This window comes from Corylus avellana, chromosome 10, assembly GCF_965113065.1.
Source record: "Corylus avellana chromosome 10, dhCorAvel1.hap1.2, whole genome shotgun sequence".
Lineage (NCBI taxonomy): Eukaryota > Viridiplantae > Streptophyta > Magnoliopsida > Fagales > Betulaceae > Corylus > Corylus avellana.
This window is the reverse complement of record NC_142499.1, coordinates 2,775,651-2,803,374: the sequence shown is the minus strand read 5'-3', so window position 1 is coordinate 2,803,374 and position 27,724 is coordinate 2,775,651. Positions and strand designations below refer to the sequence as shown.

At 36.3% G+C, this 27,724-nt stretch overlaps 3 protein-coding genes and 1 pseudogene across 3 annotated transcripts; all 4 read right to left on the bottom strand.

Moving 5' to 3' along the window:
* Positions 1–206: 206 nt before the first annotated feature.
* Positions 207–3,644, bottom strand: LOC132161992 (hydroxycinnamoyl-CoA:piscidic acid hydroxycinnamoyltransferase-like; annotated as a pseudogene).
* An 8,501-nt stretch (positions 3,645–12,145) lies between these two features.
* On the bottom strand, positions 12,146–15,721 carry AUG1 (HAUS augmin-like complex subunit). Its single transcript, XM_059606796.2, has 6 exons — positions 15,250–15,721; positions 14,792–14,924; positions 14,563–14,697; positions 14,283–14,406; positions 12,682–12,819; positions 12,146–12,589 (listed from the first exon to the last, which is right to left on the bottom strand). Exons 1-6 carry the CDS (start codon positions 15,488–15,490, stop codon positions 12,482–12,484), a joined length of 879 nt encoding a protein of 292 aa, XP_059462779.1. The 5' UTR covers positions 15,491–15,721; the 3' UTR covers positions 12,146–12,481.
* A 1,238-nt stretch (positions 15,722–16,959) lies between these two features.
* Positions 16,960–21,630, bottom strand: NRPE5 (Eukaryotic rpb5 RNA polymerase subunit family protein). The gene is made up of 4 exons (XM_059606797.2): positions 21,306–21,630; positions 20,034–20,210; positions 19,197–19,310; positions 16,960–17,239 (listed from the first exon to the last, which is right to left on the bottom strand). The coding sequence occupies exons 1-4, from the start codon at positions 21,570–21,572 to the stop codon at positions 17,114–17,116; spliced, it is 684 nt and encodes a 227-aa protein (XP_059462780.1). The 5' UTR covers positions 21,573–21,630; the 3' UTR covers positions 16,960–17,113.
* Positions 21,631–25,478: 3,848 nt separating this feature from the next.
* LOC132192025 (Glutaredoxin family protein) lies at positions 25,479–27,226 on the bottom strand. Its single transcript, XM_059607206.2, has one exon. It carries the CDS (start codon positions 26,921–26,923, stop codon positions 25,730–25,732), a length of 1,194 nt encoding a protein of 397 aa, XP_059463189.2. The 5' UTR covers positions 26,924–27,226; the 3' UTR covers positions 25,479–25,729.
* Positions 27,227–27,724: the final 498 nt, after the last annotated feature.

The following is a 27,724-nucleotide window of genomic DNA, read 5'->3' as shown; positions in this document are numbered from 1 at the left end:
GAAAGAGGGAAGTAATTACAACGACAGTAAACAGTTGACATGAAAAAGAAAAAAGAAACCTAGAGTAGTTAAAATAAATATACTAGGATTTAACTTCTAAAACCACGAGATGAGAGATACTTGAATGAAAAAATAAAATAAAATAAAAAATAAAAAATAAAAAATTGGGCTATAACTCACAGAAGATCCATCATGATCACTATAGATGACTTCTTAAGATTGACCATATATATCCTCGTAGAAGAACTTTTTAAAGAAATCCATGCATTGTGTTTGCAAACACAATGCTATGATAAGAGATTCTTCATCTGCAGGACCTGGCATGACAAATATCTTGCCATCAAAATGCAAGATCCCTGGACCCACGTATACTGGCTTTCCCCATCCAAAATCTACACTATACAAAGGCAAACTAATCCAACTGCCAATGTTAGCATTGGGATTCCCTAAGAAAGGTGCTTCAGTGTATCCCCTGATATGGAAGTTTTTCCTCAAAGGAGCTACATCTTTTTGACTCGTTATAAAATCAAGAGCGGATGTTATGTACTCATCTGTAACTCTCTCAATTGCTTCCCTCAGTTTTCCAGCAGCATAACTCAGAGGCTTGGACAAAAGGTTAGCATAAAGGCATGTTGATGTCACGACGTTGAAGATTGCATTCCCAAAGTATCCTTGAGGGAGAGGTGGTTTGAACCGATTGCGGCCATCAGCTCCAAGGCCAACTCCTGTCGGTTGACAATTATCGCCTACACGTGCCTTGCATGCACACCTCCAAATGTGGCTAGCGCCAGCTTCGTATCTAGAATAGGGTCATGCCAACACCATGTTTTGATTGGCTTTTTTCTGCAGTTCCTCAACTTGCTTTTTGGTGACTTTGAGTAAGACAGCACTAGTTTCCTTTTTTAGCTTTGCTTTAGTGGTTATGACTTGCTTTTCACAAGTCAAAGGTGGCTGCCATAAATCCTTGAAAGAAGCAAGGATTTATTTTGATTGTTGACAATTGAGCTAATTGGTTCCAATTAGTCTTCATCCCTCTAGAAGCCTTGACAAAAGGAGCAATCAATCCAAGTTTTTTGTCAACAATTGTAGGCCATGCTTAGAAGAAAATTGTGAGCTTTGTTTATATATATAGCCATTCGGCTATTGTGGTGAGATGGGGGCAATAGCTCCACAGAAAGGGGGGGGCAGTAGCTCCACAGAAAGGAATCCCAAGAAGAAATCCAGAGCTTCTTCTTCAATGTGAGGAAGAGAAGAAGAAAGCTAGGGTGGGGATGGGGCAAGAGAGTGAGTGTTTTGTCCTTAATTCAATTATCACTTGTATTGAGATGAGCGTGTGAGGCTTTTCTCTGGGTAAAGTGTATTTTTGGTGGTATGGGCATGTACTGTGAGTTGTAAAAATTTGCTCATAGTGGAACTCTCTTGTTGGTGGACGTAGGCCAGGTTTTGGGCTGAACCACGTAAACTCTTTGTGTACATGTGTGATTGATGTGTGTTCTCGTGTGTTTTCTTTTTAAACTTGTCTTTCGCATAAAGGGCTGGGGGAAATTGGTTGCTAATTTATTATCAATTTCCTAACAATTGGTATCAGAGCAAGGTTGCGGAGAAATGCAGTCCTTGAAGTTTGAGATTGAAAGGCTTGACGGAGTGTGGGAGTACTGTCCACAGATGGAGTATGGAGCACTGTCTACGGACGGAGTGCTGTTCAAGGACGGAGTACGTAGCACTGTTCACAAGCAAAGGTACTGTTCATGGAGATACTGTTCACGAGGCACTGTTCACGGAGTACTGATCAGAAGTACTAGATACATGTGTTGTTCAGAGGTTAAAGAAAGGAGCAGGTTCGGCAAGTTGCTCCAAAAACGCTAATAGTGTTTCTCTCGCTGCAGTGAGAGATGATTATGATGATGCTCTTTGATAAAGGCATGTACATCCTCTGGCATAACTGCTAAAAATGTCAGGATAATGGATGTGTTCTATTAGCGGGTCCACAATTGCATACGGGACATTGGTTTGGTCTTTGATGTCGGGTATGTGGTGGAAAAGGGTGTCGATGGCTGATGAACTTCCGAGGGAACCAAACATGGAAGTTGCACCATATTTTTCAGCAGGATTTTTTCGACATGTGCCGGAAAGGAAAATTCTTAGAATGGTTTAATTCTAAGTGCATGTGCTCTTTATGGTGGAGCATGATAATTCTTGTAGAATTATGACTGTTGGTGTAGACAGTGTTTTGTACGACATCCCAAGGCGTGAGGATGGGCATCGGTTAAGATGCGGACCTGAAGTCTCAGGTGAAGGTTGTGAAATTCAAGTCATGGTGGAGATTGTTGGTTATGACTTGCTTTTCACAAGTCAAAGGTGGCTGCCATAAATCCTTGAAAGAAGCAAGGATTTATTTTGATTGTTGACAATTGAGCTAATTGGTTCCAATTAGTCTTCATCCCTCTAGAAGCCTTGACAAAAGGAGCAATCAATCCAAGTTTTTTGTCAACAATTGTAGGCCATGCTTAGAAGAAAATTGTGAGCTTTGTTTATATATATAGCCATTCGGCTATTGTGGTGAGATGGGGGCAATAGCTCCACAGAAAGGGGGGGGCAGCAGCTCCACAGAAAGGAATCCCAAGAAGAAATCCAGAGCTTCTTCTTTAATGTGAGGAAGAGAAGAAGAAAGCTAGGGTGGGGATGGGGCAAGAGAGTGAGTGTTTTGTCCTTAATTCAATTATCACTTGTATTGAGATGAGCGTGTGAGGCTTTTCTCTGGGTAAAGTGTATTTTTGGTGGTATGGGCATGTACTGTGAGTTGTAAAAATTTGCTCATAGTGGAACTCTCTTGTTGGTGGACGTAGGCCAGGTTTTGGGCTGAACCACGTAAACTCTTTGTGTACATGTGTGATTGATGTGTGTTCTCGTGTGTTTTCTTTTTAAACTTGTCTTTCGCATAAAGGGCTGGGGGAAATTGGTTGCTAATTTATTATCAATTTCCTAACACGGGGCAACCTATTAAGAGTAGCAGTTTTGAGAACGCTATATGATCAAAACATGGAAGCACATGCGATACTTCACGTGATCGTAACATGGTTCGATCATGAAACGACATCTCGTCGCACCCCAGATCCTCTCCACGAGCCAACTTAGCCCATGCATTGGTGAAGTTCATTGTAGCCCGTCCATCAGCCACAATGTGGGATATGGCCGTTCCAACACAAAGGCCACCACAAGGAAATCTTGTTAGTTGCACCAAGAATAAGGGCTGGTCCTCAATTGAAGTAGTACTGTAATCAACTTTAGGGAAAAAAATGTTGGATTATCCCGTTTGGTGTAAAATCACCAAATTCGTCTAGAGTTGTTTCAGAGTAAGCTTCTGTCAATTGAGCTCCCATGGCGTTGCAATGAAGTTGCAGTCGGCCTCCTTCGATCCAATGTAGCCGGCCAGCAAGTGGGTAGTAGTGAACCAATGCACGGCTTAGGGAGTTCTTCATTGTCTCAATTGAAAATGGTATAATGGTATTGTTGTTGGATTTGTAAATGATGATGAGAGGTGCATGAGTCCATTGCATCACTTGGTCGCTCTCAGATAACAATAAAACCCCATTTGGGGTTGGTTCGCTTGGAACAATCATGCAGGTAAACTTGAAAGTTATCATTTTTGGTTCAGATTACTTTAGTATATGGATAACATATACGTATAATATATAGGCCAACCACACAAGGTACGCAAGCCAAGAAAACCAAATTAATAGAAAGAGGGAAGTAATTACCAGCAGTTAACATGACAAAGGAAAAAGAAAGAGACTTACAGGTAGACTTTTTTCACTTTTTTTTTTTTTTTTTTGTTCGTCTTTCTAATCATTATAAACAAATTGGGCTATATAACTTACCAAAAGATCCATCATCTTGATCACTACTTTACTAACAAAGTATGACCGGTTTGTCATTTTCAGGGGCCCCGCCACCGGTCATTTTAACTTTCAAAGTTTATAAAATGACACTCAAATCTCACGAACTATTAAACCGTGACAAGTATTAGCCCATCTTGTAAGTACTTCTGTTTGTTTGGATAAAAGTTAGGTGAGGTAATTTTTTAGCTCTTAATTAAACTCCAAAACTACCATGGGCGCAAAGTGTTTAAAAAATAAAAACACCACAAAAAAAAAAAAAAAAAAAAAAGGTCATTTATAAAATTATTATGCATGGTCCTTCTAGCGTAGTACTTATCACTAAAACATCAGATGTCCTACGACTTCTCATCTATGGCAGCTTTTATCAATTTGGCATTTCTCTCCTTTGTATCATTGTCCTTGCAATGTATATCTTTTTCTAGGGGGCATTTAACCAAAAAATTAGGGATAAATATAAAATTGGTCTATGTAATTGATCTAAATTATAAATCACTAGATATGGTATAACAAATAATTTATATGTCTCTAGTATAAAATTTAATTTATAGGTTCTTGGGATAAGCCAAAATAACAGTTTACTCCCTAAAATCAATTTTCGTTAAATAAATATAAGTTAACAGAACCCGATATTTTATCGCATCATACTGCTATAGTAAATTAACTTAATCTCATTTATCTTCAAAATTTTATTTCGTGTGTAACCCTCTCTCATTTTCATCTTCCTCACCATGATTTTGAAGCATTTTGCGAGAATTTGACGGTCACATTTTGAGAAGCGGCTGACGAAGATGAGAGAGTTACGCACAAAGTAAAATTTTGAGAATATAAAAAATTAGGTTAATTTACTGTAGCCGTATGACGTGGAGTGAGGCTGATGTAATCTTAGCTAGCATTATAAAATGATGTGAAAAATTCTAAATTATCATTTTTGAAAGTCAAAAATTAATAATAACACTAGGTATGAAGTGGTAAAGTGACAGATTTTGTTTAAGTTATTTAACAAAAATTAATTTCATAGAGTAAACTGTTATTTGACATACATTGAAGATCTATAAAGTATTTTTTATACCACAATAAATGATTTATAATTTAAGACAACTACAATAACTTATAAAGTATTTTTTATATCACGTGGAGTGATTTGTAATTTTAATCGACCACAATTACCAATTTTACTTTTATTCCTAAAAGATTATATACTTGAGAGTATAACTATGAAAGCTTGTGTAACATTTCTTATCGATATTCAATTGACAGCCACCAATTTGTAGTCGGTGCCACAAGTTGGCTTCGTGATAGAAAGATAAGAATTAATCGTATTGCTCGACATATATGGCCTGCATATTTCGGTACCGGTGCAGAATCCGGGACAGAAATAATGTTTCGACGTTGGAAAAGCACATTTTCCGGGGTGAAAACATCAACTGTATCTTCAACGTGCATTGCATGGATGAGGCTTTTATTTCCCCACCCATCTTGACATCTTGACATCTTGACATTATCTTGCGGACCCACCTTGCAAGGTGGGGGGACCCTGGCAACCCCTAATTTTTTTAAACTCCTTCTAACTATTGCAGTTTTATACCAAGGCCCCTGCAAGGTTTTGTGTTTGGCCACTCAAAAGTTTTTGTCCGGCAGAGTCAGCAAAGTTTAAAAACAAAACAAAATGTCATCCATCAAATTTGAAGCTACGCCTAGATACAAGGCTTATGAGCTAGTAAGACTAGCTCATCACTGGGCATGATGAGGCTCATGCATCAAACAGTGTGCTTCTGCTTATTCTGACAATAATGCAGTCAGATTGGCTTGAATTTGTCCATAAAAAAAGAAGAAAGAAAATAAAAATACTTTACCGACAAGGCCAAGGTGCTACTTCACCATGCCTATTTGACTATTTGGCGAGTGGTAGGATAGGCACAATGTGCGCTTCTTCACCATGCTTAGCATGCAAGCTCTTATGAGGAGGTGTGCTGAGGATTGTGTTTTTTTGCCCCTTATTTTCAAGAAGATGAACCCCATAAGTTTATATTAATATATCATGCAACTTCACGAGATATAATTTATTTTCTTTAGTTCTGGCCACCTCAAGCAAAATTTTCTAATTTCGCCCGTCCATACTTTTTGTTATAATAATCATACGGGATCCGCATAATTTCACATTTATTATTTAAATTGTTAACAATTTAAATAATAAATGTGAAATTATGTGGTAGTTGCGACTGCCACATAAGTGTTGTTATTTTGAAACTCACAGCAAAAGTAAGTCTCAAAACAATGTCTCTTTTTTAGATAGCAAAGGCCTCTTTTATGAGATTAAAAAAGTGAGTTAACGCAGACTGAATTTACGGTGTATAATACAAGCAAAAATCTTGTCTTGACTGACAATTTGCCAGATGACTCTTGAGATCGGGCATTAAGACATGCTGAATAGATATTTTCCGGAGCTTCATAGATGCAGATGAGGAAACTAAGCTAGAGTGAGAAACGTGAAATTGAACATGTCTTTGAGTTTGGACATGAAAGCTAGTCGAGGGAGCTTGACGAAAGAGTTGTTCTTGTTTGAGTCAAGGACATCTTCAATGAAATTGACCAAGATGTTTGACGACATGGTTTCCTCGTCTATCAACTTTGTTAATTTGGAAACGAGCTTGAATGGTTTTGAGGTCCACTGAGTGATAGGGGATTCAAATCTGCAATGATAGAAAAAACAGAGTGTTGGGATGGAGTATTGAATCGTAAAGTCACTCTTACGGCGTCAACTTACGTTTTTAGTCCCTTAAAAAAAAAAGAGACCTTTGCTATTCTAAAAACCAACACAGTTTTGAGACTCACAAACAGTGTCGTTTCAAAATATCAACACATATGCGGTAGTTATGGGTTGTAGTTGTGACTACCACATAGAAGCCGGATCCATACATGTGAAAGAGTTTGTATGAGATTCACTTATCCAAATAAGAAGTGAATTACTCGAAACCTGCTAAGATAAGTAAGCCCATAAGTGGTTCTTTTTCTTTATTTTTTTTTTTATTTTTGGGCTTTTTTTTATAAGTGAAACCTCATTCATTCAATCATTCAAAAAGCATCAAAGATTACAACTTTCTGAATGTACAACTTCATGAATAAAATCAAGGTATTCTTCCATCCAAATTTCTTACGTTGATTTTTTGAGCATCTCTTTTGCCAACAGATGTACTGTCATATTTGCTTTCCTTTTTGTCTACATCATGACCTAAGATCGGAATCTGTGCAAAATAATCTACGCATCTTCAATCAATGTACCATATCTCTACCACAGTTGGTCTTTCAACTGAAAAGCATTAACAATCTCCAGGGTATCACCTTCTAAAATAACATTTTGTAGGCCCAGATCTCTGCCAAAAAAATATTGTCTTCCAAACCACATAAACCTCCGCCATTGTTGAGTCGATGACATAGGAAGCTAGAGACATGCATATTGATGCCAAGACCTTACCCATACCGTCCCTTACAATAACACCGACACCCATCAACTTTCTAGTCTTATCAATAGCGGCATTTCAATTTATTTTATATACACTATCTAGATTCTAGAGGCACTTTCCACTCTGGGATGACATTCATTTGTTTTCTTACCCCCTACTTCTTATCTTTTTGTAGTGCCCCGTAATAATCCTCATTTATTGAGAATCTCTATCCAATTATATGGGCAATATGGTTTTCTTCTTAATTGATGAAGATTATATTTTAAGAGAAGATACGGCTCCAGGTTGATGGAATATATGTATAATGGTGGTATTTACCCATGGGTTTGTAAATGATGATGTGAGGTGCATGAGCACATGCTATTACTTGGTCGCTCTCAGATAACAATAAAAGGCTATTAATTTGGGGTTGGCTCGCTTGGAAGTTTGGAATGATTACCTAGGCAACTAGACCTTTGTATGTTTTTTGATTTTTGATTTTTTATTTTTTAAGATAAAAAAGATGGAAATGGAGGTCAATTGTAGCTATCCTACTTAGGTGTGACCATAGTAATACCAATTCGTGAGGCATCGCTCAAGAGAGACCTAGACGGTGGATACCACGGGCGCTCCCTCAAGACCAACGGAACTATAGCTTAACACTCGTCCCACAGGACATCAATGGGACTCAAGGTGACTAACATATTAGGCTAAAATTTAAAATTAGTAAATTTTAAATTTAATAATTTTGGATTGATCACATTAAAGATTATTCAATTGACAGCCACCAATTTGTAGTCAGTGCCACAAGTTGGCTTCGAGATAGAAAGATAAGAACTAATCGGTTCGTATTACGGTTTATCTTTTGGTAGGTGCATGCATGCATTATTGCATTGCATAGATGAGGCTTTTATTTCCCCAGAAACAGTAGCTAAGCCTTCAAACCATATGCCCCATGCACCCCCCACTCCTTGTCAATTCCTGTATAGCTAGGAGCATGAAAGATATCACCAACCCGGAGGTGCGCCCATGCCTTTTGGTGTGATAATCGGTACCAGATGGCTTGAATTGTTAGCAATTTAAATAATAAATGTGAAAGAATTTTTATGAAATTTATTTGTTCGAACAAGAGGCAAGACCGTTCAAAATAAGTTCATTACAACTTTTAGCATGTACAACTTTACAAATAAAATTGTGTTTTGAGCGCCCCCTTTACCAACAGATGTACTGCTATATTTACTTCACTTTTTGTGTGCATCATGACTCAAGATCAGAAACTGTGCAAAACAATATTTACATCTTCAATCAATGTATCGTATGTCTACTACAATTGGTCTTTTAACTAAAAATCATTAACAATCTTCAAGACATCACCTTCCAAAATAACATTTTGTAGGTCTAAATGTCTGCCAAAAATATTGCCTCCGCCATTGTTGGGTTGGTGATATACGGAAGAGACAAGCACATTGATGCAAAGACCTTACCCATACCTTTCCCTTACAATAACACTCACATCCATCAACTTTCTAGCTAGTGTTATCAATAGCCGCATCTTAATTTATTTTATATACACCATATGGAGGCGTTTTTCATGGGATCACATTCATTTGTTCTTGTCTTTTTGTACCGCTCCGTAATAATCTTCATTTATTGAGAATCTCTATCCAATTATATGGACACGGCTTTCTTTTATTGATGCGATCATTGCTCACATCGATAAAAGCATGGACCATTTGAATCAATTCTTCACCCAACAGTTGGACCAGATCATGAGGGAGCAAGTAGGCAAGGTCGAGCAGCTTCTCAGGGACCAGTTCGCCGCATTCACCGCAAAGCGAAGGGCGGCAACCAGAAAATCAAACAATCTTGTCCAAGAAAATGAAAATTGCGAAATGTATGTGGAAATTAAAAATAGACAACGCTGTCTAAGAATTACATGGAAGTTGAAAAATGAAATTAGTCAATCCATCATTAGTGTAGTCAAACCCAGAAAGAAGATCAGAAGAAGAAGTTTTTAAATTGAATTAACTGCACTTATTAGATCGATGTACCCGAAGTTCCCAATGTTTTGTTTGCCAAAATTTTCAAAATCAAATGTCAAAAATTCTTCTCAAATATCAATTATTCAAACAAATTTTCAGATGTTTCAAAACAAATCATAAAATACTTCTCAAAAAATAATTACCGGTAAACTGTATTTTCAGGTGTGATGTTGTTGCTTGTTAAATTTTTTTTTTTGGTTGGCGTGAGGTGCCAACTCTAGCAACCCTTTTTCACTATTTTTTATTTGAGGCATGATAAAGGCATGACTTTGGCTTAACTTTTCTCTTATTTTTTTATTTCTTTTAAAAATAAAATTAAAAAAAAAATAAAAAAATCTTAAGAAATAACATCCTATGTGGTCTTTTTTTTATTTATTATTATTATTATTTTTTTTTTTAAAAAAAAAAAAGGTATTTTTCTTCATAAAATTGGTCTTTTCTTTTTCTTTTTTTTAAATGGTCATTATTATGAAGAAAAAGACCATTTTTTTTAATATATATATATATATCAAATAAAAAAAGGACCACATAGGATGTTATTGCTTAAGAATTTTATTTTTTATTTTGTTTTTTTTTTAAATGACCATATAAGAGAAAAATTGTGCCAAAGTGTTGTGCCTTTATCATTTCTCTTTTTATTTTATTGTGATAACTTCACTTTAAACCCCTGAATTATCACGCGATTTGACAAGCCCCTCAAACTTTAAAACCTCTCAATTTGAATTCTTGAACTTTCAATTGCATTCAATTTAAACCCCTCCGTCACATTTAGCTGCTAACTTCTAACAGAAATACCTTAAAAGACCAAAATATCCCTAATTTTTCGTTTTAAGGGTAAATTTTATAAAAAATTTCAGTGGTATAAACATTATTGCCTCACTTCTAACGTTTAAAATATGACGGATGAATTCAAATTGATTGCAGTTGAAAGTTCAAGAGTTCAAATTAAGAGGTTTTAAAGTTTAGGAGGGCTTGTCAAATCGCGTTATAATTCAGAGATCTAAAGTAAAGTTACCCTTATTTTATTTTATGTTTTCTCTTTAGCTTTTCAAGAACTTTTATTAATTTTCTCTTTAGGATATATATTTAGGGTTTTGAAGGTTGCTAAGGGAAAAGCGTGGATTTAATGTGAGAAATACAAGTTTTTGGGGAGAAAGCCACAACGGAAGCACCGTCCGGATGGCCTACATGTCCGTCAGGACGGACCTGCACTCAAGCGAAGCATCAAAAAAAATAGTTCCCATCCGGACGGACATGTCAGATGTGATTTCTAGCAACGCCAAAACCCTAATTTAGGGTTATAAATAGCTTTTTTTTTAGGGAAACGCACCAATGGAGCGTCGTTCAATGTTTATTTTCGACTTTTTGGCATTTTGTAGCTCTGAACTTGATTTTCTTTTGTAAGTTCTTAGTTTATGATGAATTCATTTGATTTTAATTTAATTTTGGTAGTCATGAGAGGCTAAAACCTTCAACTAAGATTGAAGATAAAGCCTTATCATTGATTAGCATTATATTTTCATGTATTGTTCGTACAATTCCGACGTTTAATGTATTTGTTGTTCTATTTCAATTCAATTACTTGATTAATTTTTTTTAATTGATTGTTTTGAGTATTATTTGTGTAAACGTTGGATATTTAGTGTTTTTCATCCGACGGATATATTTAATGATTTAATTCAAATTAGATATCTATTGTGATTCGTAAATCAAACGGATATATTAGATGATATGATTTAACTTAGATATTTTTTGTGATCTGTATAATGAATGGATTCATTGAATGTTTCAATAGATTATTTTTATGAAAAATAGAACATGCATAGGGTTTTATTGATTGTCGAATGTATAAACAAAACATGAGAATGTATACTTTGATTTGGTAAGTATGAATTCTGAAACCTTAGTATTTTTGTCATTTGATTAAATCCGTTTAATTTAGTTTATATTTTTGCAAGAAAAATCACTCGATTTTTTTGGAACTAGGTTAAACTACAATTAGTTTAGATAGAAAATTGTTTTCACGACACAATGTGGTTTCGACCTCGCACTTGCAAAAGTTATATTGCAAACGACTCATGCACTTACGAGTATCATTTAAAACTCACACCTTCCACCATAATGGTATTGTGCTCACCAGGAAAATCAAATTCCCCACGTCCTCGCTTTTTCCATGTCACCATAGTGTTCTCTGAACTCCCCTTCTTAGAAGTCCCCGTGCCTTTTTATTGCCCATGCAGGATTCCTTCATTGTTCTTTCCACATCCGAAATGAGAGGGCCCATGTATCCACTTGGGCTTTTATTGCTATCTCCAAGCCCGAAGAGTCCATCCCCTGCCGCCCATCTTTGTTACCCATTATATGTATAATGGTGGTACGTGTTGGGTTTGTAAATGATGATGAGAGGTGCATGAGCACACGCCATTACTTGGTCGCTCTCAGATAACAATAAACGGCCATTAATTTGGGGTTGGCTCGCTTGGAACGTTCGATTAGGCAACTAGACTTGAAGTTTATCATTTTTGGTTCGGACTTCATGAATATATGAATTACTATGCTTTATATATATCGTTGCAAGAGGAAAAGTGGATCATCAAAACACTTTTACAAAAAAACTAAGCATTGACTTAATTGTTTTTTTAGGTGTGATGTTGCTTGTTACATTGAAAGGAATATATATATAAAATGGTGGTTGGCGTAATAGCCACCTGTTCATGCAGGAAGCACCCAGAAATTCCAAAGATTACTTGAAAGTATATGTAGAGGCTAAAATGATTATAAAATAAAACACAAGCTATATGCTCTAGCTGAAAGGCTAGTAATATAATTCACGGAGACTTCGACAGTATGGTAGGAAGTTACTAAGCAAAGAATAGTTCCAAAAAATTTCACGAACATATCGATCGACAACTTGTTTCAATCAGTTTTTACTCTGTGACTACATCTATAACGAGGAATATGTCATTGTTAGAGACCAAAGACAAGCAGGTAAATCCAACAAGGCAACATCCTCAGCAGAAATCTTCATATCAACAATGTCTAGTCAACCATTGTCCAGAAATAAGCAACTGTATGAAAATTTATGCTATCCCGAGGTGAATCACTCCGAAGTTGCAAGAGCTGAATGCAGTACATCTTCAAGATACTTCTCTGCAGCAGCATACTGTCTTTTCTTGTCCTCGATTGCCAAAGCAGCCAAAGCTTTATCCTGAATGAAGAATAATTATAAAAGAAATCAACAATTTGCAAAAGAAACCCAACACATGACAATGGTTATTTGTTACTGAATAAGACACTTACTGGTGGCAAATCTTGGTAGCTCCTCAAGGTGTCAAGTATGGGCTTTGTTTTCTTCTCTAAATCTTTCCTGTGCTCAGCCGTTTCAACCAACATCCCATGGCTAATTTCTGGGCTGTAGCCCACTCGATTGAGTACTGCCTGTCCCAAAAAGTTTTTTACGAGTCACACACAGAATAACTTTGAATAAGAAAAAAGTGGATTAGACAAGACAGTAGCACCCTCTAAATATGCAGACAAATCATTCTTTAAAAAGAAATTCAAATTCGCTTATTCGCATCGTGTCCCTAAGAGCTCACATAGAGGCACCAAGCCCTAGCATTCACATTCCACTGAAATTTCAAAACCAAACTTCATCGAAGCTATAAAGAAACCGAACCCCCATCTCCACATGGATTAATGGATATATTTCAATAGAGCTCACTGGCATACCTTCTACCTTGACCTTTCTGCACTGAGCCAACATACTTCATTTGAACCAATAACTAACTAAGAGAACCAACACCATTTCCAAAAGAACATACAAATGTCAACATCATATGTACGGTGAAAAATGTTGGAATCAGAACACAAGCACTCACAAACAGACACACACAAACAGAGAATCTCTAATATTAACTACTTCTAACACAGGCTCCACTCTATGGACTGATGAATTTGTAGCCAGCATGTCACAGAAGCTATTTCAAGCACGTCATAAACAAAACATTGCTCTTAACGGAAGGCCTAAGAAACACAATGGCAGCCCATTTTTGCATTCCCAATGTCTGCAAAACAAGCAAGGCCAATAGCCTCTCCATATGAACAAATCATACCTAAGTATTGAACACAGTCCTAGGCTATTTCAGAAACATCAACATAAAAGAGGGTAAGGGGCCCAGGGCAATAGTGGGCTAGATAAGCTTAAAAAGGAATTCATTGTTTTAGTGACTCACTTTTTACCCTAATTTCTTATGTAGCTATGCTCACTACACCCAAACACAAGTCTATTCAAGTAGAAAGATGGATAGATAGAAGTGATCATCGACAAAGTTCCTACCTATTCATCATATTATGCAAATTTAGAAGTGAATCACTAAAATATAGGACTGGCAAGACCTTTCCCAAATAAATGAAACAGAGACAGACCGAGAGAGAAAAAGAGAGGGAAGGAGAGAACAAGTCTCATAATATGAAATTTATCCCAATTAGTGGCTGCATCCAGAAGAACCAACCAACTGCTTTTATGCAATAGATTTAGTATTACGATATCAACCAAACAGTCATATGGAGACCAAGGTGTAGTTTCAATCCAAGAACAAATGAGCCTGTCACAATTGTGTAAGCTAGTTTAACTACTCCCTTACCATGCAATTATATTCAGTTTCACCAAAAAAAAAAAAAAAGAATTGAAATTAAATTCAGTCATAATGGTGTCCTTTATGTTATTTTATTAGTTTTGGATTTGTTGTGTTTCTGTTTATATTATACAATCCATGTAGGCTTCACCTGAACTCTACATATTGTAAATGCATGATAACCATCAAGATTCCACATTTTTTAGATATTTATGAAACTCAATGCCACCTAGATAGTGACTATACAGAGAACAAAGGATCAAATACCTTGTAATTGGCACATTGTTGCATGTATTGCCGCTCCTTCGCAGCCATAACTTGCAAGTTTGTCTTCCAATTTTCCATTTGAGCCTCACACGGAGGTACATCATCTTCTAGCTGTGCCAAGGTTCTAGCAAGATGGTTTTTAATAATGAAACAAACAATCAACATCACCTTCTCAAATTGAAAAGTGTTCTCTATATACCAAATATTTAACAATGAAAGAACAGTACTTGCAATGCGTTCAAAAGAAAACCGAATTTTCCATCTCCATTAAAATTTATACCTTTTCAGATAGGTTAGTCTGGCTATTGCCTTTCGGGTATAATCAAGAAGAATCTTGGACTCCTTTTGTACTTTAGCCCTCTTCTCCTCCACACCAGTCTTCCTCAAAGAAATATCCCCCATCGCTACAAGAAAGCTAAGAAATGCATTCGTCCTAGTTAGTACCCAAAATCTATTTGAAAAGATTAAAGAAGAAATGAAACTCGCAGAGACAAGGTGACAACACCCACCTACTTAGTTCCGTGTCTCTTATGTTCAACAAATTTGCCACATTCGCAAGAACCTGCGCTGATCCAACCACATTTGACGGCAAACTGTCCTGTGCCAGCCCCACACTCTCCAATATTTCCCTAATCCTTGCAGCTACAACAACCCCATTACAAAACATAGACTTCATCAGACTAGGCATCCTCTCAGTTGTACAACCTCTCTACAATTCCCATCAAATTATCATCACGCCAAACATTAACTTGACACCACGATCGTAACCAAATTGTAGCAAACATTTCACAGCATGACATAAAGTCGCATCAATTTGTAACAAAATTGCGTAGCAAATTTTAGAGTACATTAACAACAAAACTTGGTTCATCCACCATCTCAACAAAACAGAAGAAACCCAACATAGCAAATCATCAATCATTCCTAAGAATCGCATAACATACACACACAAGTGAAAGAGTGGGACCTTGGGAGCGGTACTCGGCGGCTTTTCGGCGGAAATCCTTGGCGAGAATGTCAGCCGATTTTTCCTTGGATTCGGATATGGTGATAACACTGTGCAAATACGCGACGCTTCTCGGGGTGTACTCGAAATCGGGGACTTCTTTGCCGGCATCGCCGAATCGGGCGGCCAGCCATTTCTGAACTTCCGAAATCCGAGACGCATCGGAACCACTCTTCGATTCACTCACCGGAGGATCGCTCATGTTTTCTCTCTTTTCTTTTCTTTTTCAAATATTTGAAAAAAAAACAAAAAAAGAGTTCCTAAGAGAGAAGTGAAATGTACCTTTCTCTGCTGGAGGTAGTGGAGGTGCCGGTTGAGTCGTCAGTCAATCCAATTTCGAGTTTGGTGTACATGATCTGAAATATGCGGCATCGTTTCAAACTTTTCTTTTACTCTACTCTCTTTACTTGGTTTCTAAATTCTTTCCGGAGTTCAAATTTCATACCCTCCCCATTTGTCAGGATGTAAAGTTTATATATTATGGGGTGGGTGTCCGGTTGGGCGGTGTTTCGCCTACAGATTCGTAAAAGTCAATTAATTTATTGACAAGGGATAGTTTTGACTTTTCTGATTAATCAATTAGTCGGTTAATAGATAGTCGGTCAAGTCAATTAATTGTCGGTTACAAATTTTTATGTTAAGATTTATCAATTTCTTTTTAACTATAAAATCAACAGACTAAAATGACAATCACAAATTAGCTCGACAAATACAATAAAAAAAGTTACGTGATAAAATTCAAAATTCACTTAAAAATTTAATTAAGTTAGTTAACCGACAAAAAAAATTTTCTACCACCTAACCAAACCGAACTGATGTCAAAATAGTACTTTTATTCCGCCTACAAACCACCAAAAGTTGGTTGTCGGTCAGTAAACGATATATATTATGTCGGACCAACATATTTGTATAGTGTTATCTTGAAACACAAATTAAATGATATTTTATAATTTTATAAATTGAGTTGAAAAAAAAAAAAAAAATTATGATGCAAAGATCATGTCGCAGATTAGGTCATTTTCCACATTAAACTTGGATATATTTTTTATGAAATAGTCATTTGTTCCTCATATTTAAGAGGAATAGATATTTTTAAAGGAATATAATAAAATTTAAAATCAAAAAATTCTGTGGCCGACCACCCCTAGCCGCACCAGGAGTGGCCTACCAATGTTTTGAATTTTTTTATTTTTTATTTTTAAAAAATCTTGAATATTTTAAAATTTTTGACTTAATTCCAATGAAAATATCATATTTTGTCCCCCAAACAAAAGAACAGAAATATTGAAGTTTTGTCCCAAAACAAAAGAAAAGAAATAGTCATTCAATTCCAATTTCTTGTATTTCAAATGCTATACATACTCTCAACTCCACACTCTCAAATGCACTCCCTGACGTAGCAATAAAAATTACCATTAGATTCAAAATCCAGTAATGATTCACTCAAAATCCAATGATAATCTTTAATAAGTGCACTTGAGAGTATAGAATTGGGAATGTGTAAAATTTCTCTTCCCAACAACACATTCTTATTCCAAATGGAATGACCCTTCTATTTATCAAACGTGCCCAAAATCTTTGACCATAAAAGGCATACCCTTCAATATTTTTTTTTTCTTTCAACATTAGGGACTGCGAATACAAATCTCTTAAGAAATGTAGGAGCAAGGATCATAGTAACCCAAAGTGTTCATAAAAGCACACATCAGTATCAAGGATCAGATAGAGTAACTCAAAAGTGTCCATAAAGCACACATCAAAAGATACACAGAATTCTACAACTTCCAGAGGAAAGGCACAAAAGAGAACCGCATAAAAGAAAGCATCACCAGATGCATCGATAAGTAACATGCGACTCGGTGATTTCACCACTATAGGTGACTTTCACAACCTGCCCTTTCTCTAGTCCATGGTACCTTGCAATTGCATCTTTTTGTAACATTCGAGGAAGCTGGGAATTGAAAAGATAATCAAAACTGAAATTAAAACATTGCATTGAGCAATCTGGATAAACAAAGCATAATCATTTGCATTAAATGGAAGAACTAATATGGTATCATCACTTGCTACAAAGAACAGTGGTATCTAGAAAAAGTATTTACGGCAACAAATTCGGAAGACAGGACGGGCCAAATCAACACCTATATTAACCTTGAGTAAGCAAACCAGTGACATTAGAAACCTAAAGGCATAAGGGAAAGCCCTTGAAAGCTCTACTATCATCTATTTCATCTCCAAGCTGAGAAAATACCTTTTGGTCAAGCTAACAACAGAAACAAGAGGTGATTCATATAAAAGTAGCATTCATTTTACATCTTTTCCCTTTGGGATGCCAAGCCTCGGAGTAAATTCAAGCAATTTTTTTTTTTTTTTTTTTTTTGAGACGCTGAGTAGCTTACTTGGGAATTTGAAATCCCTTATATTTCATTTGGACGTAAGTATTTGAAGCATTATTCATATGTGGGTTAAATTAGGTGTGAGATGTTAGTTCAAATTCATTAAAAAGTTGATTTTAGTGAAGGAAAACCCCAAGAGCTCAAAGCCTCAGGCGTTCTCAAAATTCCTATGAAGCAATTTATACACAAAATTGTTTTACGAATCCATTGATTGTAAATCCTCAAACTAATACACAGCCCTAGTGTAAAACAAGCATATCTGCGTTCCTCACATATGAAAGTATTTAAACTCTTTTTTGATTAGTGAAAGTACACAAACTCTTATAGCCCAAAGAATGAAATTGAATCAACTTGTCGACTTCCTGCTTCCAAGAGGCAAAACTTTCTATGAATTGGGGGTTCGAGTGAATTTTTGCTCTTCAAGTTTCCTTCCCTTAAGGTTCATAGCTGCTATAAAAAGTAAAATAAGATAGCAATGTCCCCCTCTTAGGCACTAATGTCCTGTAGTGCACTTGGCCTAGCCCACGCACCACTACGTAGCAGTTGTGGCAGCCACTACAGGCTACTATTCAAAACTATGGTTTCTACAAAAAAGTAGCTTCCAACAAAGTATAGCAATAAATGACACAAAGGATTGTCTTTACATGGTCACATAGAGAATCAACATAAGGGTATATGTTAATCTGAAAGGGAAAAAGCATTTAGAAAATGTCTCATACTGCAAAATAGAATAGAATGGATATCCTAAACAAAGTTTAACGAACAACTGTGGAAGCTTAATGTGAAACATGCAACTTTTTGCTGCACAGTTCTTTTAGACTGATCATATATCACCAGTAATTTACATGTTCAATTGTTACTAATCAAGTGACTACATCTATTTACCACTACTATGTACTTTTTGTGCCGTGAACCCTGAGAAATCTGAATTGCAGTTCAGATTCATCATACGCTAAACTGTTGTTCTTGCTTATTATATTCCACAATATTTCATCTCATTGAGTCCCAAACATTTGTTAACAAATCCGCCATTAAAAAGAATACAACTACGATGGCCACACTTCCTCTTATTTTCCCCCCCTTCTCCACCCAAGAACCAGAAACTTTCTAGGCACACTAAGTCATACAATCAATCTATGGGGGAAATAAGAGTTGGTAATTGAAGCAATCAATCAAGAAAGTTCATCCACTTGTCTCAAGAAGTGCTAACCCATATAATTGGGACTTGGGATCAAGGCTTAGTTGAGTTGACTTGTCTTGAAGAAGCATTGGACCACTATTCTAAAGATCAGTGTCAAGATAAGTATGTCCGATACCCATATATACAACTATTAGCACATTCTTTGTAGAAAAGAAATTTTCGTTAGAGACACAGAAGAAAAATTCATAAACTAACCCTAGATTTGAACAATTACCAGAGAAATGAGGCAAGATATGTTTCCTGAGATATTTCCTTCATAGCATTTCTCAAATTTTTAATCAAAAAAATTAAAATAAAATAAAACAACTGACCTGCTTTTCTTCAATATTGTACTTTTTTAAGACCTTCTTTTTCTCTTGGTCAGTCAGTACACGATGCTTTGGCTTTAATTCATGCTTTGTAATGTTAACAAGCAAGTCAGTGATCTGACAAAAAACAGACGGATAAATAATTAAATTCGCCATTTCCCATCAGCTTACGCTTCTGGACAAATCGTAATTTGTCCGCTTCAAATTTAAAGACTACTAAACAAGTTTCAGATAAGTGAACTTCACGTGCACACATATGCACACACACCAGCACAGCCAACTTTAAAGAAACTTCATGATGGCAGAAGGATGACATGAACACAGAGACATAACTTTATTATCTGACATGCATGCAAAGCCACAAAATGCAGATTTTTATGTTTAAAAAAAAAATTAAGAAAAAAATGATAGTCTGTTTATGCCTCTAAATGAGGCATATCCATGATAGTACAATGTCAGATGAACAACCAATTTTTCAAAAAAAGGTGCCCCAAAGTAATTTAGGAAGTCTATTGTTACTTCAAAGAATAGAAGAATTTATCATGGACAAAGTATCTGTCCACATGGTTAAAAGCGCACAATGGTTATGTGAGTTCTTCGGAACCAATTTTCAACATGGATAGAAGTTTTTTTCCACATTAAATGTTTGTGTCATATCCCCTCATGTAGTGATAAAGAATGCACCAGATTTTAAGTGTTTGTACACAACAATGATGCATATAACCCATTAAAAACCTAAATTTTCAGCAACCAAACCGTGGTCAAGCATAAGTAGAATGAGCCACTAGATAGTATCTATAAGGGTAGATATACACATAAAAAGGTAAAGGGCTAACTAACCTGGAATATTTCAACTTTAAATTTGCAAAGATCCACTGCTTTTAAAGCTTGGTTTGTTATATTGTTTTGCACTATCAATATCAACCCACTTAAAGTCTCTTTGTTCATAATCTGGGCTAAAATGCTGCGGACCGAATTAACTTTTATCATACTAGGTCCACAGAAAATGACCAGAATCTGCATTAAAAATAACGATGAAAAACGCATTATACTCGATGATTAAAGGTTAGTATGTAACATCAAAAATCAAAAGCAAGTAAAGTGCAAATAAATACATAATACAACTGCTCCCATCTCCGCTTTCTTTCTGACACTATAGCATGTCAATATTACATTTCAGTTCAATAAAAATCTTCATGTCAAGTACAACTAACATTATATATTTTCATCAAACAACAGTAATCATTCCAAAAAAAAAAAAAAACACAGAACAATTTTTTTTAAAAAAAAAAAATGAAGTCATAAATTTACCAGACTGTTTTGAAGAGCAATACAGCCTACATTGTTTTGCAGTCCTAAGGTTTTTGGTAATATTAAAATTAAGCGGAAGAAATAATAGAGATGCAAAATTAACAATATCAATAACATCAATTTTGCCATCAACCCCTGCAATGATCGGTAGACATTTAAAATCCAGTGTACCATCAATCAGAAACAAAATGAATGAGAGGTGATGATTTGTTTTTACCCTTTGCTCCACTGGAGCCCCATAGCTCAACTGGTAAAGTCTCATGCCATCACCCAAGGGACTTGGATTGATCCTGCCTACTTCAGGTAAAGGGGTTTAAGGGAACGGAGACGACTACCTCTCGGTTGTAAAAGGTGACAGTGATGAAATCAGTTTCAAGCAAAATTAAAGGTAGAACAAAACGGGCTCAAATGAGAGGACAAGAAAAGTATGGTTAAAGAAAACGCATGCCTATAAGATAGAGGGTCAGAATGACTAATGTACCTGACCTCAACAAGAAAATGAATAAATAGTTGAAATAAGTTGAGTGTGTGCCTTCAATACAGTTTGGAGTGCACTTTCACTGATAAATGCTCACAATTAAACCCTAATGAAAATGCAGTTTTTTAAGCTCACCTGATGGAGGACCAACAGCAACAAAACAAACAGAAACCAAATGCATAATGCCAAAAAATTTCAATATTTAGCACCCAAGAAAACAAAATACCTTGACTGAACTAAGCCATCCATAACTAGGAGTCCAAGTTGAGCATTTCTAAACAAGGACACAAAGAAAAAATCAAGGGAAACCCAAAAATGCTTACCCTTTTCAAAGGGTCAGCGCGAAGGTTGGTGGTGATTCGGAGGCGCTCAAGGTCGGGGTTCTGGCCATGAATGGCTCGGAAGTCCTTGAGAGAGAGCTCGATTTCCGAGGTGGGCACGGCATAGCCTCTGTCCTTGAGCATCTCCAGCACAGTTCTGCGCGCCAGGTAGTATTTGTGGCTCTCCGTGCTTCCTTCGTCCACATAGCTGCTCAGGCACGGTCCCAATATCTCCCCGTTCAAGTCTCCTTCGAACCCATTCCCCTCCATCTCTGTCTCTCTCTCTCCCTCTTTCTGTGTGTGTGAGAGAATAGTTTGAAGATCTTTTATGAAATATTATTAAACTTCATTTTTAATCCTTCAAATTTCTATTTTAAATTGGAAAATTGCTTCACAACCCTTAACCTTAGTTTTGCTAATAAGAACCTCAGTCTCCCTAACGAAGCGGATATCACTAGTTCGAATCCCCTTTTTATTTTTTTTGCATGGACATGTCAAAAAAAAAAAAAAAAAAAACCAAAAAAAAACCTTGGTCTCTAATTTTGATCATTAATAGTTTGAGTTTTGCTCTAATTATAAATGACAAATGCTAGATACTAATAATACTATCATTTGATTCATTCTATTTAACCATTTAATAAGGTTAGTGTAGGTCTCTCAACTAATCTATGGATTAATTTGTGTTAAATAAAAAAAATTAATAATTAATTAAGAGTGTCATGTTAATATTGTCACGTGAATAACTGAATATTATTAAATAATTATAAAATAAAAATATAATATTTAGCATTACTCATAATAAATAAGTCTATTTGTCAATTTTTTTCGTCCAATCTTTAACTAAAACTATGGACTTAATTTGTTTGTCAAGTCGTTCTCCTTCTCTCTTTTGTTTTATGTTTTATCTTTTCAAAACCAAAAAAAAAAAACTTTAATCAGCAACTTAAAACACAATACACTCATAAAATACTAAAAATTATTTCACATTTATGTTACATCATAATGTTATTTTAAATTAAAAAAAATAAAAATACCTTCCAGAACACATTAATAAACGAAACCATGGTACCTGACATCATAACCTAATAACATTGTGACACATGTTTAAAAAAAAACAAATTATCTAATTCCATTTTTTGACATACAGTATCATGTCATTCAGATTTTACCACAAACACATATAAGGTCGTGTCAAAGATACGTCAAATAAGAAAACCCACATCATAATTCATTGAATAATACTACTCTTAATACTAATTTCATGCTGTATGGCATGACATTTTTTTTTTTTTTAATAAATAATCTCAGACTTCACATTAATCAAAAAATAAAGACCGAGCAGATTGCTCGAGTCTTATAATATCAGCGATACTCCCAAGGGTATCATGCCACCAGGTTCTATGTATTCCAACATTTGGTTACCATCTCCCGTGGTTCATGGTGTGCCTCATCCACGGTTTGAGTTGCATGAAATTCTTCAATGGCCACGGAGGCTGCACGCGCTACCTTGTTTGGGTGGGTAAAAATACATTCATGAATCCACGCATTACGGCAGAACCATATCTTGCGAGCAGTCTCAATAGACATTGTGAACTCCTCCCGAGTGCATTTCATTTCTGATACAACCCTTTATCTATATGTAAGAAGTTTTTCCCTGAAACAGCAGTTTTTTGGAAAATCTTCATGCTAGCTCCCTAAACGTCCTCCGGTTTTAAGTGCTTTTCATGTTAGTCACTTTAAAAAAAAAATCATTTAAAATATGTCACGTTAGTCAGCGTAAAATGATTATAATAAATAAGTATGAAAATAGAATTACTCTATTCATTTATGAAGTCTATAATCACATGCAATAGGAAGCAAAGTGTGAAATTTCTTGATTGTATTGTGTCTATTCCTTTTAATTTTTTAAGCTCACCAATTTTTTTCCTCATTTGTTTTAAATAACGCATGTTCTTAATAGAGAAGTTTGGTATGGCCGTATGGAAAAAGGGAAAGGAGGTGGACATATAGTTTTCATAATTCATTTATATATTTTTCCAAATAGAAAAGTTTTTTTTTTTTTTTTTTCCTTTTATTTCTTTATTTATTTTGAACATCCTAACCCAAAGAATGTCCACCTAAGGACTTAAGTTTCAAAGAATTGTTATTGGCCGATGAGAAATGAACAACAAATATTGGTGAGCTGGGGGATTCTCCTTCAGGGCCAACTTCATTCCACTTCCACTGCAGTAGATGTTCAAATATTGGTGATCTGCATTGCTTGCTGTTGATGTTGCAGCTTCTTTCTCCCCTTCGAAGGTCTTGTTGGAAGGAGATTTCTTCTGTCATTGTGCTCCCATTATGGTTGATGTTATTAGAAATTTTTTTTTTTCTTGGTTTGCTACCAAGGTTTCTAGGAGAGTTAAATCTTCGGGCACATAACTTTGCTAAATGGGCTACTTCCCATCATTGTTATGAAAGCATTCTCACTTTTCTTTTTTTTTTTGGTCCACCATAAGAATCAAAAGTGGAAAAGACCCTCATTGATTTCCTTCCCCTTCTCTTGCTGATACTTTAGGGGAAATTTTTTTTTTTAAAAAAAAAAAGCATATCTTGTGTGTTTAATTGCTTGAAGCTAATGAACAACTCACTCAGTACTTCTGTGTGAACTTGGAGCATGGTGACCAAGAGTTCATTTCTATTCGAATCATGTTCCTACTATGCTCCAAAGCATGTGCAAAGACCATTGGTGAAAGAACCGTGCACCGTAATCTTCATCAAGTGACTTATGATATAAATTTTGGATCGAACTCACTCTTGAAAACCAACTTACGAGGAGAGCATGAAGAGCTTATATACACATGGTTAAGATTAAACTTAACCCATGTGAAAAACTAGGATCATAACAACCTACAATATGCTGGTGAGTCGGTGACAAATTGTGATTGTCAGATTTGATTACAATCACAATTATGAAAATATATTCTAACAACAAACCGGTATAGTTTGCATAACAGACTGAATGTACATGTATATTGGAAAGGCTTTCAGCAACGCACGCAGGGAGACCCTCTTGCCTGTTGGGTAGATATATATATATCGGCTTCTCATAAATTTTGGCCTTCTTTTATGGTTTGCTACATCTTTTTCTATAATATTTGAGAATTATCAACTTTGCCAATGGAAATTTTCCTTTCTTAGGTTTGTTATTAAAAAACCTAATATTCAAAGGCATTTTGATTTTATGTGTAACAATACAGCAATGAAAGGGAATCAAAGACGCGTTTGTGGCACATATTTTCATATTCAAACCTAAAAAAGCCATTCGTGCCAGAAAAATACAGCAACGAGATGGAGACAATGGCTATAAATACCCTCATAAAGAGGTGTTGGCTTCAACTCAGCTGACAAACATGCCTAGTCAAGAGAAATCAATGAACTCGGATGGAGGGAGAACCAGTCGAGTTTGGAGAGTAATAGTGAAAATTCGAATTGTGTATAAAGTTTAGGTCGTATTAGGGTATAAAGTATAAAATTATGTAGATTAATTTATGTTAAATTCATGTCAAATTAGTAAGTCGATCGTGTCAAAAATTGCCAGCAACGGGTCCAATTGATCAGCCTGTTTACCTACATACAGCAACTATTGCATGATGGCCCACTAACACCAGAAAAGCAGAGACTTATACTGTAATTTGTAAAGTTGTTTGCAGCAGACCTCCTATCTAAAATATTTTTGGCTCAACCCATCAAAATCCTTGTTTCTAATTGAATAGTCAGCAACCAATTATCCGAACTATCCAAATGAGAGTTCTTTTTGTTAGAGATACTGAAGAATGCACAAACTTGCAAGTTGCACCAACACAGGCCCTTATTTGTAATTTGCATGCACAAGAAACTCCTTTCACAAGTGACATTATTGAGTTTCTTTATTGCAAAAGACAAATTTTTTTCTCAGATTGGTTTCCCTAACTACTCTCTCTCAACAAATGATGGATGATTAGATCAGTAAGATCAAAATTTTCGAAAGCCACATACTATGCATCCACATGTACACCAGCCAAGAAATTAATGAGCATTCATAACCCCAACAACTCTCCCAGCCCACATCCAAATAATGGAGTATCTATCTTCACACAAATGGATAAATAGATATACACATGGAAGCTTCACAAACTCAAGGAAATGGAGAAGTAGATTTAAAAAGGGAAACTTTTTGGTTTTATTTCATGCTGTTCAGAGAGAGAATGAACAAATAAACCAAAATCCTAACAATAATGACAGATGAGAATAAACAAAATTTCAAACAAAATCCTAAGTATATATAAATTCAAGGCATTCTTAGTTGTAGCAGTACAGATTTGTAACATTTTCTAGGATTTCTCAAGAACAAATACCAACACATATGCATCTGTTATTGGCAATGGCATGCATCCATTCATCCACATTCATGAGCTGCAGCAACCCGGGCACCGAATCAACCCGTTCTCATTGCAATCAGGGCACCTCCTCAACTCTCCTTCCTCTTCTTCAAACACCTTCCGGCTGCCACTGCAATTCCGGCACGGCACGAACCTGGCATCTCCACACCCGTCGCATACGAATCCGGGATCCATCATCGGAAACCCCTCCAAAAGCTTATCCAATTCTCCATCCTCATTGAGTTGCTTGACCTCCTCTGCGCCGCCAACATACTTCCCCCTAACAAACACTTGCGGCAGGCTCACTGCCTTTCCTCCCAGCGCGCTTTGCAGCTCCTTTCGGTACTCTGAATCCATGGAAATGTCCCTCTCGTCTACCGGCACTCTGAAGCCCCTAAATATCTTCCTAACCGAACAACAATCTTCATACGTCTTCCGAATTCCTCTCAAACTTGTAAAATAGATCACTATTCTATCTTCACTGCCTGGCAAGAAACACCAACTATTGGAAAATGAAAAACTCACAGGACTGGACCCCAATGATCGTATTCCTTTGGGCTGAATGCTATTCAATTGCCTGGATGACAATGCGCGCCTATAGCTATAAACCACATTGGGATCCATTTTAGATAGCAGAGCTTCCTCGGATAAATGCTGCCACAGCGGTTTCGTCGAAGACGACGATTTTTCAGAAACGATTTCTGAGTTTTTCACTGATTCAAACAAATCAGACAGTTTTTTCACTGACACGTCACTGCCCGTGTACCCGGTAGAACTGGGTTTGCTAGGAATGGCGATTGGGCGGTCGAAAATCGACGAGACGGGCTTTTCGGAATCGGATTCAAAGTCGTCGAGGCCGTCCATGAGTTCCCAGGCGTTGATTACAGAGTCTGGCGACAAAGAGTGTTCTGGGTCTGGTGGGACTGGGCTTATCTTGTGGTGAACAGGGAAATCCTGACCGTTCAAGTTAGGATTTTTGGGAGGGTCAGGATGGTCAATGAGGAGGAGGGAACCATAGGTGGTGGAGGTGAGAGACACAAGGTGGTGGGTGTCGCCCTTTCGGAGAGGTGGGTGGTGGACAAGTGGGGTTGGGAGGGAAAGAGCTCTAGTGACCGGCGGTGAAGAATGCGAAGAGTCTGAAGCAGAAAATGACGACGAAGAAGAAGGGTGAGAGGGGAGTTCCGGGTAAAGGATGTTGGGTTTTGAAGAAGAGCAGCCCATGAATGAGCGATTGAGAGGAAAATGAGAAAAAGGTTCAAACTTTTTGGTTTGGTTTGTCTTCTCTGAGAGGCCTTTTTGATTTGGGATTTTTCTCTTTTGGCTTTGGATTATGTTCTGTTGGGAAAGTTTGATTGCTGTCAGGGAGACATTTCTAGAGATGGATTGGGTTGCTTTTTCAGGCTTAGAGTGAAAGTAAGAGAGAGACAGAGAGATAAGAAGTATTGTGTTGGTGAAGAGGAGCTCTCAGGGGGTTGGGGGAAGATGATGAAATCAATGCAATTATATGGGGGCACCGGAGAAGAAGATTATGCGGTTAAGGGTCTATTTGAATGGATGATTGTTTCTGTTAGACATAAAAAGTTTGTTCCTTGCGGCCTTGTAAACTGTATTTGGCCGTCAATGCATTGAAAAATATATGTTCTTTGTGATTTTCACATTTTCCTTGAGTACCAAGAATCAAAAGGGGGTAAAAAAAAAAAGGGGCATGCCAATAGAAGATGATCTAAGATTCAGATTAGATTTACTAGAATTTAAATGTTGTTATTCTATTTAAAATCTTGACATATATAGAATTTAAATGTTGTTATTCAAATTGAAAAGGGGCAGGAAGATAAAATCTTGACATATAATCATATATGGAAATCGACCAAAATCCCTTCTTTTTCTATTTCGATTTTGAGCCTAGGAATATGTGGTAAACAAGCAAAATTAGGTAAAATATTAATTGAATTTGGCACTTTTTTAATTTATTAAACTTGACAAAATTGTGCATATATGGAAATGGATTTTAATTGTTTTTTT

Coding starts and splice junctions, on each gene's coding strand:
- AUG1 (XM_059606796.2), bottom strand. CDS start 15,490: ATGAGCGATCCTCCGGTGAGTGAATCGAAGAGTGGTTCCGATGCGTCT. Junction 14,925..15,249: donor CGCCGAGTACCGCTCCCAAG/GTCCCACTCTTT, acceptor GGGTTGTTGTAG/CTGCAAGGATTAGGGAAATA. Junction 14,407..14,562: donor AGACTAACCTATCTGAAAAG/GTATAAATTTTA, acceptor CCATCTTGCTAG/AACCTTGGCACAGCTAGAAG.
- NRPE5 (XM_059606797.2), bottom strand. CDS start 21,572: ATGGAGGGGAATGGGTTCGAAGGAGACTTGAACGGGGAGATATTGGGA. Junction 20,211..21,305: donor GCGCTGACCCTTTGAAAAGG/GTAAGCATTTTT, acceptor TTTTTAATGCAG/ATTCTGGTCATTTTCTGTGG. Junction 19,311..20,033: donor TTAAAGTTGAAATATTCCAG/GTTAGTTAGCCC, acceptor GTTTTTTGTCAG/ATCACTGACTTGCTTGTTAA.
- LOC132192025 (XM_059607206.2), bottom strand. CDS start 26,923: ATGGGCTGCTCTTCTTCAAAACCCAACATCCTTTACCCGGAACTCCCC.